General features: G+C 47.7%; 1 protein-coding gene across 2 annotated transcripts in view; it reads left to right on the forward strand.

Moving 5' to 3' along the window:
• The window catches only part of itga4 (integrin alpha 4), a 315,916-nt gene that overhangs the window by 56,609 nt on the left and 246,703 nt on the right, over positions 1-12,604 (forward strand). For both annotated transcript variants that reach the window (XM_072477536.1, XM_072477545.1), the window contains exons 7-11: positions 5,470-5,555; positions 6,898-6,960; positions 7,050-7,187; positions 7,299-7,407; positions 11,653-11,747. In XM_072477536.1, coding sequence (XP_072333637.1) covers positions 5,470-5,555; positions 6,898-6,960; positions 7,050-7,187; positions 7,299-7,407; positions 11,653-11,747 — 491 coding nt within the window. The remainder of the gene's footprint in view (positions 1-5,469; positions 5,556-6,897; positions 6,961-7,049; positions 7,188-7,298; positions 7,408-11,652; positions 11,748-12,604) is intronic.

A 12,604-nucleotide genomic window follows, 5' to 3' on the forward strand; every position in this document is an offset into this window, starting at 1 on the left:
CTCCATCGCAGCAAAATCCATCTCCGGGCCACCAGGGAGGCAAAGGCCAAAACGTCGACCTCTCTCTCTCTCTCTCTCTCTCTCTCTCTCTCTCTCTCTCTCTCTCTCTCTCTCTCTTCCCCCCACCCCGCCACACCTGTCCTCCAACTCGTCAAAAAACCTACTCATCTGGGCCACAGTCATATGAGCCCTATGGGCCACCTTGAACTGGATCAGGCTAACCCTGGCACATGACGAGAATGCATTGACACTCCTCAGGGTCTACTCCCATAACCCAACTTCCACTTGCCTCCAAGCTCTTTCTCCCACTTCCTCTTCACCTCCCCGATTGGGACCCCTTCCCACTCCATCAGTTCCTTATATGTTTCCGAGACCCTCCGAACAAAATCCCGTACCTGCAGGTACTGGAACCCGTTCAAACCCGGCATCTCAAACTCCTCCTCTAGCTCCTCCAAGCTCGGGAATCCCTCCTCAATGAAGAGATCCCCAAATCTCTCAATCCCTGTCCGCTGCCACCTCCTGAAGCTCCCTTAACAAATCCCGCCTGGTCCTCCCCTATCACCCACTAAACACAATCCTCTGTACTTGTGGCCAAGATCTTTGCAAGCAATTTCGCATCCACATTCAACAGGGAGATTGGCCTATACGACCCACAGCTCTCCGGATCCTTATCCCGCTTCAAAATAAGGGAAATCGACGCCTGCGATAACGTTGGGGGGAGAACTGCCAGTTCCTTGACTCATTAAAAACCTTTACCTGGAACAGCCCCAACGTTTTATAAAACTCAACCGGGTATCTGGCTGGTCCCGGTGCTTTACCCAATTGCATCGCCCCCAACCCGTCTATAACCTCCCCAAGCCCAATTGGGGCTCTCAAATCCTCCACCAACTCCTCATCTATTCTCGGGATCTCCAGCCCCCCCAGAAATTGCTTCATACCCTCCTCCCCGGCTGGGGGTTCCGATTTATACAATCGACTGTAAAATTCCTGAAACACATTATTCACCACCGCCGGATCCAGAATCACCTTCCCCTCTGTATTCCTCACTTTCCCTCTCTCTCTCGCCGCCTCCTTGTTTTTTTTTCTCCATATTCATACACCGCCCCTTTACCTTCCTCCGCTGTCCCTCCACCTTACCTGTGGACAGGAGCCCAAATTCCAGCTGCAAACTCTGACACTCCTTCAAAAGCCCATCATCCGGAGACTCCGCATACCTCCTGTCCACCTATAGAATTTTGCCTACCAACTTGTCGAACTCAGTCCACTCAGCCTTCCCCTTATGGGCCTGAATTGAGATGAATTCCCCCCTAAGAACCGCCTTCAGTGCCTCCCAAACCCCCCCCCCCCCCCCCCCCCCAAAACCTCACCTTTATGATTGATCTTTATATATCCCCTCATGGCCTCCCTAACCCGCTGACACTCCTCCTCCTCCGCTAATAGCCCCACATCCAACCTCCATTACGGGCATTGGGCCTTTCCTTTGCTGACTTGCCAGTCCACCCAGTGTGGGCCGTGGTCTGACACCACTATTGCTGAATATTCAGCATCTACCCCCTCAGCCAGCAACGTCTTATCCATAACAACAAAGTCTGTCCGGGAATACAGCTTATGCACATGGGAGTAGAATGGAAACTCCTTGCTCCTCGGCCTCCCAAATCTCCACGGAATGACCTCCCCCATGCACTCCATAAACCCCGGAGCTCCTTTGCCATAGCTGATACCTTCCCAGACCTAGAACTCGACCGCTCCAGCCTTGGATCCAGGACCGTATTGAATTCTCTCCCCATAATCAGTCGATGTGAATCTAGGTCCGGAATCTTCCCCAGTATCCGTCTAAAAAACTCAACGTCATCCCAGTTCGGGGCATATATATTTACCAATACCATGGCTATTCCCTCCAGCTTCCCACTAACCATAATGAATGTATGCCCCCGGGTCCGCTTCTATACACCCCACCTCAAATGCCACCCGCTTATTAACCAAGATCGCCACCCCCCTCATTTTAAAGTCTCGCCCCGAATGGAAAACCTGTCCAACCCATCCCTTCCTTAACTTAATTGATCCCCCACCTTCAGATGTGTCTCCTGCAGCATGGCCACGTCCGCCTTCAGTTGCCTCAAGTGCACGCAAAACCGGGCTCTTTTGACTGGCACATTCAGCATTCAGTCCTCGAACATTTCACGTGACCAGCCTGGTCAGGGGCACCCTGGCCCCCTCCCCTGCCGATCAACCATAACCTCTCCTAGGCCAGTCCACGGCCCATGTCCCACACCTCCCCTGGCCCACCCTCGGGCAACTACTGTCATCAGCCCTCCTCCTCCACTTTGAAAATCCCCTCCCCGTCAGCAATATAATTCCCCCCCCCCCCCACCCCTCCGCATCGGAGTTCAGCTTTGCTTCTGTGAACTAGCCCGCCCAGCTAGCCTGGCAGCCCCCGCCCATGGTCCCTAGCATCCTACCCCACCTCCCCACTGATTACCCTCCCCCGCTCTTAGTGCAAACAGTCAAAACAAAGGCAAAAAGTAAAAACAAACAAACAATCCCTCCCAAGGTCCCATCCCTCATCCCTCAACAAAGCACTGTGTACTGGCCTAACCCCAAATAGAACTGAAGAAACAGAAAAAACGAAAGAAACCCAAACAACAAAAACCCAAAGTTTTTCACAGCAGAGTTTGATTCTCCTCGATCAGAGTTCAGGGTCCTCTTTCTCCTGCTAGTTCATTTGCATTCATGAAGTCCGCTGCTGCTTCCACCGAGCGAAAGTACAGCTCCCGGCCCCCATAGGTCACCCATAGACGAGCCTTCTTGTACGGGGCCGACATGACCTTATTAAAGCTCGCCCTCCTCTTCGCAAGCTCTGCTCCCAGGTCTTGGTGCACCCGAATCTTCCCAAGTGCATCGCCTCGTCTGCCTGGCCCACCTCCTGATGCGTTCCTTGTCCAGGAACCAATGCAATCGAACCACCATCACCCTCGGTGGCTTACCCCCCTGGGGTTTGCGCATCAGTGCCCTGTGGGCCCGATCCACCTCCAACGGCCTGTCGAACGCACCTTCCCCGAGCAGCTTCTCCATCATCTTCCCAACCTACGCACCCGCATCCGATCCTTCGATTCCCTCCGACAGATTCACAATCCGGATGTTCTGCCTCCGAGAACGGTTCTCCAGGTTCTCCACTTTCTCCAGCAGTTGCTTCTGCTGGTCACTCATCAGCCCAATCTCTGCTGCCATCGAGGTGGACTATTCCTGAAGCTCCCCGCCAGCGCCTCCAACCTCTGGATTGCCTGTCCCTGGCTGCCAGTTTCGGCTCCATGCGGTCAACTACTGCCTTGATCAAGTCCACTGTCCGGGCCAGGACCTCCGAACTTTAATAATAATAATAATAATTGCTTATTGTCACAAGTAGGCTTCAATTGTAGCCACCTGGGTTGGCCAACTCCCGATGTAAAATGGAGAACAGCAAAGGCTGCAGGGAAATTCAGCCAACACAGGCAGAAACCAGCAGGTGCAAGTTTACTGTGTATTAAACTCTGCAAAAGCCCAGACAGCATCGATACAAGCAGCCATCTGCATAATAATGTAGCAGCCATCTACATACTAATAAGCGATCCCCGGGAACAGTCGCAACATTTGGGACAAACAAAGCTGAGCTAGACTTCCCGGCGCCAGCAGGAGCCAACACAAAAGAGGTGAACGAACACCTCAAGATCGCCCATCGATCAGGGAACCGCTCCAGTATTGGAGAAATCAAACCAAGCGATTGGAACAATGTCCAATCACCTGAAACCAGGTACAGGGTCTGCCCCGAAAGGCAGGAAGCCCCTGGGGACTATAAAGTTAAGCCCCCAAGTTCGAATCGTTCTTCTTGACCGGGTCACTCAGCAACGCGAACCAACCTTGACTGTGACCGGTTCAACTACCGCCGATATCCAGTAAGTCTCAAGTCAACGCTCGCTACGAGATAGGCGATCCTAGCTACCAATCTGTACCAACTTCGAATCCCGCAGACTCCGAACCCGAACGAAAGGCCATTTGTTCCCCTGACCTGGTGGGCCAGTCCGAAGCTAAGTATAGGCCTGTTAGTTGTAGAAGTAGCTTAGAAGTAGAATTTGTGCATGAGTAGCGATTACTGTGTATAATAAATGTGCTTTGATTTGAATCTTACTAATCGGTGTATTGAGTTATTGATCATTACTTGAACTTGAACCTCGTGGCGGTATCATAAAGATACCTGGCGACTCGAGAGCAAAGGTTATAAAACAGAGCCAATTGAACCAACCAAAAGTTAGCAACACAATGAAGTTACTGTGAAAAGCCCGAGTCGCCACATTCCGGCGCCTGTTCGGGGAGGCCAGTACGGGAACTTTCCTTCTGCTGTTGGGTGAACTTCTCATTTAGGAAGCTCACCAATTGGTCCATCGACCACTGAGCCTGCAGGGCCAGACCCTGTCCATCCGCCACCTCCGCTTGCGTTGTCCGCTCCTCACTCACCTCAACCAATTGGTTCGCTTTTTCCCTGGTGCGCCTGGACTGCTTTTCCATAAACTAGGGGTCACCCTCTTCTACTCTCCCTTCTGCACCTTTTTCCCACAAAATTCCTGCGACAAACCGACGTAAAGGCCACAAAGACCACCTCGAGCGGGAGCTGCCAAATATGCGACCACTCACTCCATGGCCGCCACTGGAAGTCTCCGCATGTTTATAATACTGACAATCAGGAAGAAATGCCTCGAAACAAAGCTGGGTATGATGAGACGTTGCAGCATTTAAAAAGACTTTTTAAGATCAGGGGTGGCAGACTGCTGGCCGAAGACATCTTCGCCTAGACTCCAGTCAGTGTCACTGCATTGAATAATCATGGCCTAAGTGCTGGGGACGGCAGCAAATTGTATTAATGAACTGACTTTGTATTATTGGGTGAGATTAGTTTTTCTTGAGACGTGGCTGAATAAAATTAAAATTGATTCACTTTTTAATGGGTTATGCATATTATATGCATTACCATTGCAAGTAAATACTTAGCTTCAGGAACGTTCAGAATTATTGGGATTTTCTAGCCCCATGTGATGAATCCTGCTGCAGTGGATACCCAGGGGCCGTTTAAACTTCCATTCACTTTGGGACCAGAAGATCCTGCCGGCTGGAGGGGCTGGAAAATTTCAGCCATTACTTGAATTGTTGGAGCAATTTGAATGGTTGAGCTGCATCTTTATTGGTAGGCTTTGCTAACTGCGCGACCTTGATTGATTATCTTCCTCTGCTCTTCATTCTTCCTATGCTCTTCATTTGTCCTTTGCTCTTCATTTTTCCTATGCCCATCATTCTTCCAACTTTCGTTGCATTTGTTATCTATGTCCTGTAACTGTTCAGTTCTGGTCCATCACTATTTTATCAACATATAATTTGACCCAAAAGTAGTTTGATGTGATGGACACCGTTGTACATAATATCAATATTTTTACCATTTCCCAGGTTATGCTGTTAGCGCAGGACATTTTACTTACCCAAACAGCACAGAAATTGTTGGAGGGGCACCTCAACAGGAACTGACTGGCCAAGTAAGAATTTTACTTTCATTTTTTTTAAACAAAAAGGTTCCTTCCTGCATCATGCCTTCAACAGCTCTTCCGTATTCTCCTCTACACTGATAGAAATTGCATATTAGTATTGATAATAATTAGTATTGGATTGCTCCAGAATTTCACATTTGATACAGTTCAAGTATAGAATTGCAGAGTCTCTACAGTGCAGAAGGAGGCCATTCGGTCCATTGAGACTGCACCGGCCGTCCAAAAGACCTTCCTCCCTAAGCCCAATCACCCGCCCTATCCCCAGAACACCACCTAACCGTTGGACACTTAAGAGGCAAATTAGCAGGGCCAATTCACCTAACCCGCACATCTTTGGCGTATGGGAGAAAAATGGAGCACCCGGAGGAAACCAACGTAGACACGGTGAGAATGAGCAAACTCCACACTGACAGTCACCCAAAGCCAGAATTAAACCCGGGTCCCTGGCACCGTGAGGTAGCAGTGCTAATCACTGTGCCATCCATTATATTATAGACAGAATTTACCCATATTTTCAAACAGTAGGTTTGAGATAGTGGCTGGAGTTAGATGACATTGGATAATGGAGAGATTGTGCGAGTGGGTGTGGGCCATAGACAGTGGTGTCAGTCTTCCCACTGTTTAACTGGAGGGAATTGCAGCTGATCCCGAAGAGGACGTCAGATCAGTGGCATGGCAGCATTGAAGTGATGGAGTGATCAAGAAAGAGAATGGAGCGGTAGTGCTGGGTATCACTGGTATACAGATGGAAGCCAATTCCTTTTCTTCAGATTGTCTTTCTTAGGTGCAGCTTACAACTGAGGAGAGGTGGGAGGTTAGCACAGATCCTTGGATTCAGGTGGTAATGATGCAGGGGCTGAAAGAGAAGCCATTGCGTCAGATGCTCTATAAATGAATGAAAGTGGAAATAAGCAATGGAAATCCCATGGAGCTGGAAGATGGGGGAGAGGCGTTGGACGAGCAAGGTATAATCAACTGTGCCAAAGACTGCTCGGGTGACTAAGCTAGTTAATGCAGTACCAGAACTAGGATATAATTAGTGATTTTGATTAGAGTTGTTTCAATGCTGTGGGGGGGTGGGGGAAACCTAATTAGTGTGAATTAAATTGGAGTGAATTATAGGAAACGTGGCTACAGATTTGGAAAGCAATAAATTCTTTTCATCTATCTTTGGTACTGCTGATGGGTAATACTGGTGGGTTGCAATAACTCTTGTTAATATTGTGTGAATATCTTCCTACAAATTGTGTAGAAAATAAATAGTTTGGGGGGGGGCAGGGGGGAATAAAGAAATGCACATTTTGCCTAATGGCTGAAATTATTTTTATAGGTCTACATTTTTGAACAGCATGGGAAGACTTTGAAAATAATTTTCAAGGCAAAAGGTAAAATGGTGAGTATGACAGACAAGGTGTTATTTAATTCTGTGATTCTGAGAACAAGGATGCAGTTTTCACTTGCTACTGTTGTTTCGGCTTCCAGCTGGGTTCCTACTTTGGCTCATCGGTTTGTGCAGTAGACCTCAATTCAGATGGCCTCTCCGACCTGTTAGTGGGAGCACCCATGTACAGCACAGTCAGAGAAGAAGGAAGGGTGTATGTTTATTTGAATACAGGATTGGTAAGATTGAAGAATTTCTCTTGAATTTGTTGATATTAAATATATAAGTAAGTTAGTGTTGATATTAAATATATCTCCGATTTCATCATAATCATTTTTTTTTTTAAAAAGGGAGTGATGAAGGAGCTTGCGATGGAGTTGGTTGGAATGAATTCTTACGCGGCAAGGTTTGGGGATGTAATCGTTGATCTTGGAGACATCAATGATGATGGACATGCAGGTTTGGGACAACTAGAGTATGTAGTTTTAAAAGTTGTTTCCTTCCCAAATCCGACCTGATTACATTAAGGAACATCTTGGGATATTTTACCATGTTAATCACAACTTCCATTCATATAATGTGCTTATTGTTGTAAAACATTGCAGTCTCAAAGATCTTGCATCTGGCGATGTGAAAATACAAATATCTAGGCCGGTGAGGGATAGATCGAGTTATCCCAGGTTTCACCTGTCAAAGATTTCATTTGAAAAGGTAGGCGGGATTCCACACACAAATCCAATCACATGTTGGTAGTTGTGGTTTGGCAATACTCAAATTATGCCAACTTATACAATGGATGGAATTTTCTATGCCCCCCCCCCCTACCCCCTCATGTTTCACAGTGTCAGAGGCAGCCTGACATTGGTTGTTGTCAGGATCTTAAGGTCCCGCTGTTGTTAATGGGGCTTTCTGTTATTTGCACCCCTCCACGTTAGCGAACCCAGGGCAGGGGATCATCGTTGGTGGGACCAGCTGGAAAATTCCGGCCTGTTTGTCCAATGCATAGTTTTACTGGACCTGTGGTGGGGGTCGTGGGGACAGGATGGGAAGGAATTAAAATTTAAATAACCATTTTCCTCAGGAAATTGGCAAATTTCAAATTTTGACGTTTTGAAAAGTTTTCTAAATTGTTTTTTCCCCACCTGTGGTATTGTAAGGTGCTGCAGCATTGAGGCCTGGCACTGGTTGTAAATGTTTCACATGATCCATAGTGGTACATTGCCAACAGCCTTTGTCTTCTCCATTAAGAACTTCTTACTGGGCGGCACGGTGGAGCAGTGGTTAGCACTGCTGTCTCACGGCACTGAGGACCCGGGTTCGATCCTGGCTCTGTGTCGTTGTCCGTGTGGAGTTTGCACATTTTCCCTGTGACTGCGTTGGTTTCACCCCCACAATCCAAAGATGTACAGATTAGGTGGATTGGCAACGCTAAATTGCCCCTTAATTGGAAAAAGATAATTGGGTACTCTAAATTTAAAAAAAAAACTTCTTACTGACAACGACATTGGATTCTACACAATGGAATGTAGGGCACCGTTTGCTACTTTCTTAAAGGAAATCTGACCAAGCAGTCTCAGATGACTGATACCTCTCCTTGCCTATTGCTCTCACACCATTCATTTTCTGAGACCTGTTGTTTTATGCAATTAAGGGGTGTGCTGGCCCAATTTATTACTTTGTTGGGTCATTCGCCTCCAATTGAGGGGGTGGGGAGGTGAAGGACTGTGGTGATTTGACCCAGTATCACCAAGATTGGCAGTACAGGCTGCAGAAATGCAAAAGATAAATTCTGAAGTTTAAGAAATAAAAGGTCAGAGAAAATGAACAAAAAAGTCAGAATATTATAAGTCCCATTACTATATAATTAAATTGTGGGCCTTCACTGAAGCTGTGATATCTGAGCACCAGCAGTTTTTACCACAGGTTTAAGCAACTGAGCATATCAGCTGCACAATCAACCTTAAATCGGCACATCCATTAATACGAAGTACTGCCCATCATGTTATTAACCCCTGGACAAAGAGGTTTAAATTTTAATGGACCACTTTGATTAAAGCAGTGAATTAGTCATGGTGACAAACACATGGTTTAAAACATCAACGATGGGACTTCCGGTGACGGCGGGCGGGAGGTGACCGCACAATGGGGGGCTCCCGTTCGGCAACGGCATTTTCAGGGCTTTAAGCCCGGTCCCAGGGTCCGCGGAGGCGGCAGAAGCAGGGAGAAGGCACGGAGGAGGCACAGTGAAGACACAGGAGGAAAAAAAGAACAAAGAAAAATGTCGAGGGTGAGCAAGAAAACGGCCGGGAAAAAAACAGCTGGAGGTCCGTCGGGGAGTGGAGGGGTCACCAGGTAAAATGGAGGCTGGAGCACCAGGGACGGCCACACTGCTTACGGCTGAAGAAATAACTAAGGTGATGGCTGCGGAATTCGAAAAGCAGTTGGCGCAGATTGCGAAATGCATGGAGACGGTGAGGAAGGAGATGAGGGAGGTTTTGAGTGTGCTGGTGGAGGAGGCGGTTTCCCCGGTGAGGACGGAGGTGGCGAGCGCAGTGGCGGAGGTACGAGAGCAAAGGGAGGCGCTGAAGGAAGAGGAGGAGACGTTATTGCAGCACGGTGATCAACTTGCCTTGATGGGGAAAGAGATGCGGAAGGTGATGGATATTAACAAGGATCTGCGAGGAAAAATGGAAGACCTGGAAAACCAATCCAGGCGACAGAATTTGAGGATTGTGGAGCTGCCCGAAGGAGTTGAAGGACCAAAGCCAACTGAGTATTTTGCCGCGATGCTGGCGAAACTATTGGGGGAGAGGGAGGATCCCTCCTGATATGAACTGGATCGGGCTCATCGGTCGTGGAGGCCTGTACCAAAGGCGAGTGAGCCGCCAAGGGCAGTGACACTGTGCTTCCGTAGGTACAGGATGAAGGAGAAGGTCCTGAGCTGGGCCAAGCAGAAGCGGGTGGTGCAGTGGGCTGGAGCTTGTATACGTGTATACCAGGACTTTACGGTGGAGCTGGCAAGGAGGCGGGCTGCCTTCAACCGGGTGAAGAGGGCACTGTACATTAGCAAGGTGCAGTGCGGCATTGTATATCCAGCGAAGCTGAGGGTGACTTACAAGCTCAGGGACTTTTATTTTGGAACGGCGGAAGCAGCGGAGGAGTTTGCGAAAGCAGAAGGACTGTGGCAGAACTGACAAATTGGGGAATGGCCATGTGCCGATGTAACCTCACGATTGTATTTTCTTCTTTTTTGTATCACTGCGCGCGGGTGTAGAGATTAAAGGAGCCAATGTTGTATATATTTGGACAAGGGAAGGGACGGGACTGTCACTCGAAATGAGAGTTCTTTGGGGTGTAGGTGGATATGCTGGGTTTGTGTGCTAAAAGGGGATCTTTGGGCTTTCCTAAGGCCGGGCAAGTGGGAAAGGGACCTGGGCGGGGGCCTCCACGCTGGCCGGTTTAAGCCGGCCAGTGAACGGGAGTGGGGTGGGGGGAGGGGCTGCGGCCATCGGAGCCTGGCAGAACAGGGTCCGAGTGGTCTAGCCAGGGTGGAAAGTTGGGGGGAAGGAACCGAGGTTGGGAGGAGGAGTTTTACAAGAGGCAATGGACGGGGGGAGCTGGAGACCTGCGGTGGGGGTGGGGGGTGTGGGGGTGGGGGGTGGGGGGGTGGGGGGGAGCTGTGTAAGATTAAGGGTGACTACGGGTAATCCCTGATTCCTTTTTGTCATTTGTTTATGTAAACATGCGGGTTGAGGTTTGGGGGTTGGTGGGTAGATGGGATCGTTGTTATTATGGAGACTGACATATCTTGCTGATTATTGTTTATTGTTGATGGATGTAAATGTGGGAGAAAATGTGAAAAAGGAGGAGAATAAAAAAAAAATTTAAATTTGAAAATCAACGATTACTCATGCACCGTGTAACATTCGAACCATCAACTCATTGAATTGCATTGGAAGCTATGAATGCAACAGGTTTTCAGACTTTAATCTCACCAATCGCACATTTGATGTCAGGAAACATTATTGTTCAAACGAATTGAAGTTTTATTGAATCTCCACATTTGTTGAAGGTTTTAAGTGTTGAGTGCTTTGGGCAACACCTTTGTCACTTTTCCTGTAGAGAGCAGTGATTATCTGAAACTGTGCCTGATGTCGCCTTTGTACAACAGGTACCACTAATAAAATTGCACTTCTAAATTGTGAGGAAAGATCACCATGTACTCCCTTGATATGTGAAAACTAATTAAAATGGATGTTTTTTGCATTTGTTTGGACCAACGAAATGGCGCTGCATTGCCTATTTTTAAATTTGGCATGCTGTGGTAGTTGCATGATAAATTAACTTTTGCACTGGATCCTCCGGTCTCCCAGCCACGTATTTCCCGGTAGCCGGAGGCGGTGCACTGTTCGCTGGCGGTGGTGCACTGTTCGCTGGCAGCGGATTTCTCTGTTCTCAGCACTGTCAATGGGAATTCCCATTGCAGCTGCTGGGAAACCTGCTGGCGGGGGTGCACTGCCAGCAGGACCAGAGAATCCGTGCCAGCGAACGGCCAGAAAATTCCGGCCACTGTGTTCGAAGCATGAAGTATTTATTTAAAGGTGATGAGGGGGGGGAAATTTATGAACTAGGTAATAGGCCTACATGCATTTGAGTCAAGAGGGTTATGATTACGAGTCAAGATTCAGCTTAAATCCACAACAGATGTCGCAATTGGAGCTCCCCAAGAAGATGATCAACAGGGAGCTATTTATATCTACAATGGCAGAGAGAAAGGGATATCGCCCACCTTTTCCCAAGTAAGTGATTGAAATTTAATCTGATCCAAAACTTAGCCTGTGTATATCTGTGGTAAGGGGAGGCGGTAGCTTAGGGGAGGCGGTGGTATTGTCACTGGATTAGTAAACTAGAGACCCTCTGGGGATCTAGGTTCAAATCCCACCACTGCAGATGGTGAAATTTGAATTCAATAAAAAGAATCTGGAATTAAAATTCCAAAGACCATGAAACCATTGTCGATTGTTTAAAAAACCCATCTGGTTCACTAATGAAATCTGCTGTCCTTACCTGGTCGCTATGATGTGGAGATGCCGGTGTTGGACTAGGGTGAGCCCAGTAAGAAGTCTTACAACACCAGGTTAAAGTAAAGTCCAACACGTTTGTTTCAAACACTGAGGAAGGAGTAGTGCTCCGAAAGCTAGTGTTTGAAACAAACCTGTTGGACTTTAACCTGGTGTTGTTCTTACTGTGCTTACCTGGTCTGGCCTACATGTGACTCCAGATCCACAGCAATGTGGTTGACTCTTAACTGCCCCCCTCGAGGGCAATTAGGGACAGGCAATAAATGCTGGCACAGCCTGTGAAGCCCAGGTCCTATGAACTAATAGAAAAAAAAGTGAACCTGGTCACCATGCCATTTCATACTCTTGGTGTAGACCTCAACTGCAAAGATAAGCGTTTGATCAATAAAACAGAACATGATAGTGGCTGAATTACATTTCCACAATTTAAAAATAAATAAATTAAGGCTGTTCAATCTGTTTACTCCAGTTTGTTGGACAATCTCTGAGTTAACCTCCACATTAATTGCCATTTTTTGATTTGATTTATTGTCACATTTATTAGTATACAGTGAAAAGTATTGTTTCTTGCATGC

Source organism: Scyliorhinus torazame, chromosome 2, assembly GCF_047496885.1.
Source record: "Scyliorhinus torazame isolate Kashiwa2021f chromosome 2, sScyTor2.1, whole genome shotgun sequence".
Taxonomy (NCBI): Eukaryota; Metazoa; Chordata; class Chondrichthyes; order Carcharhiniformes; family Scyliorhinidae; genus Scyliorhinus; species Scyliorhinus torazame.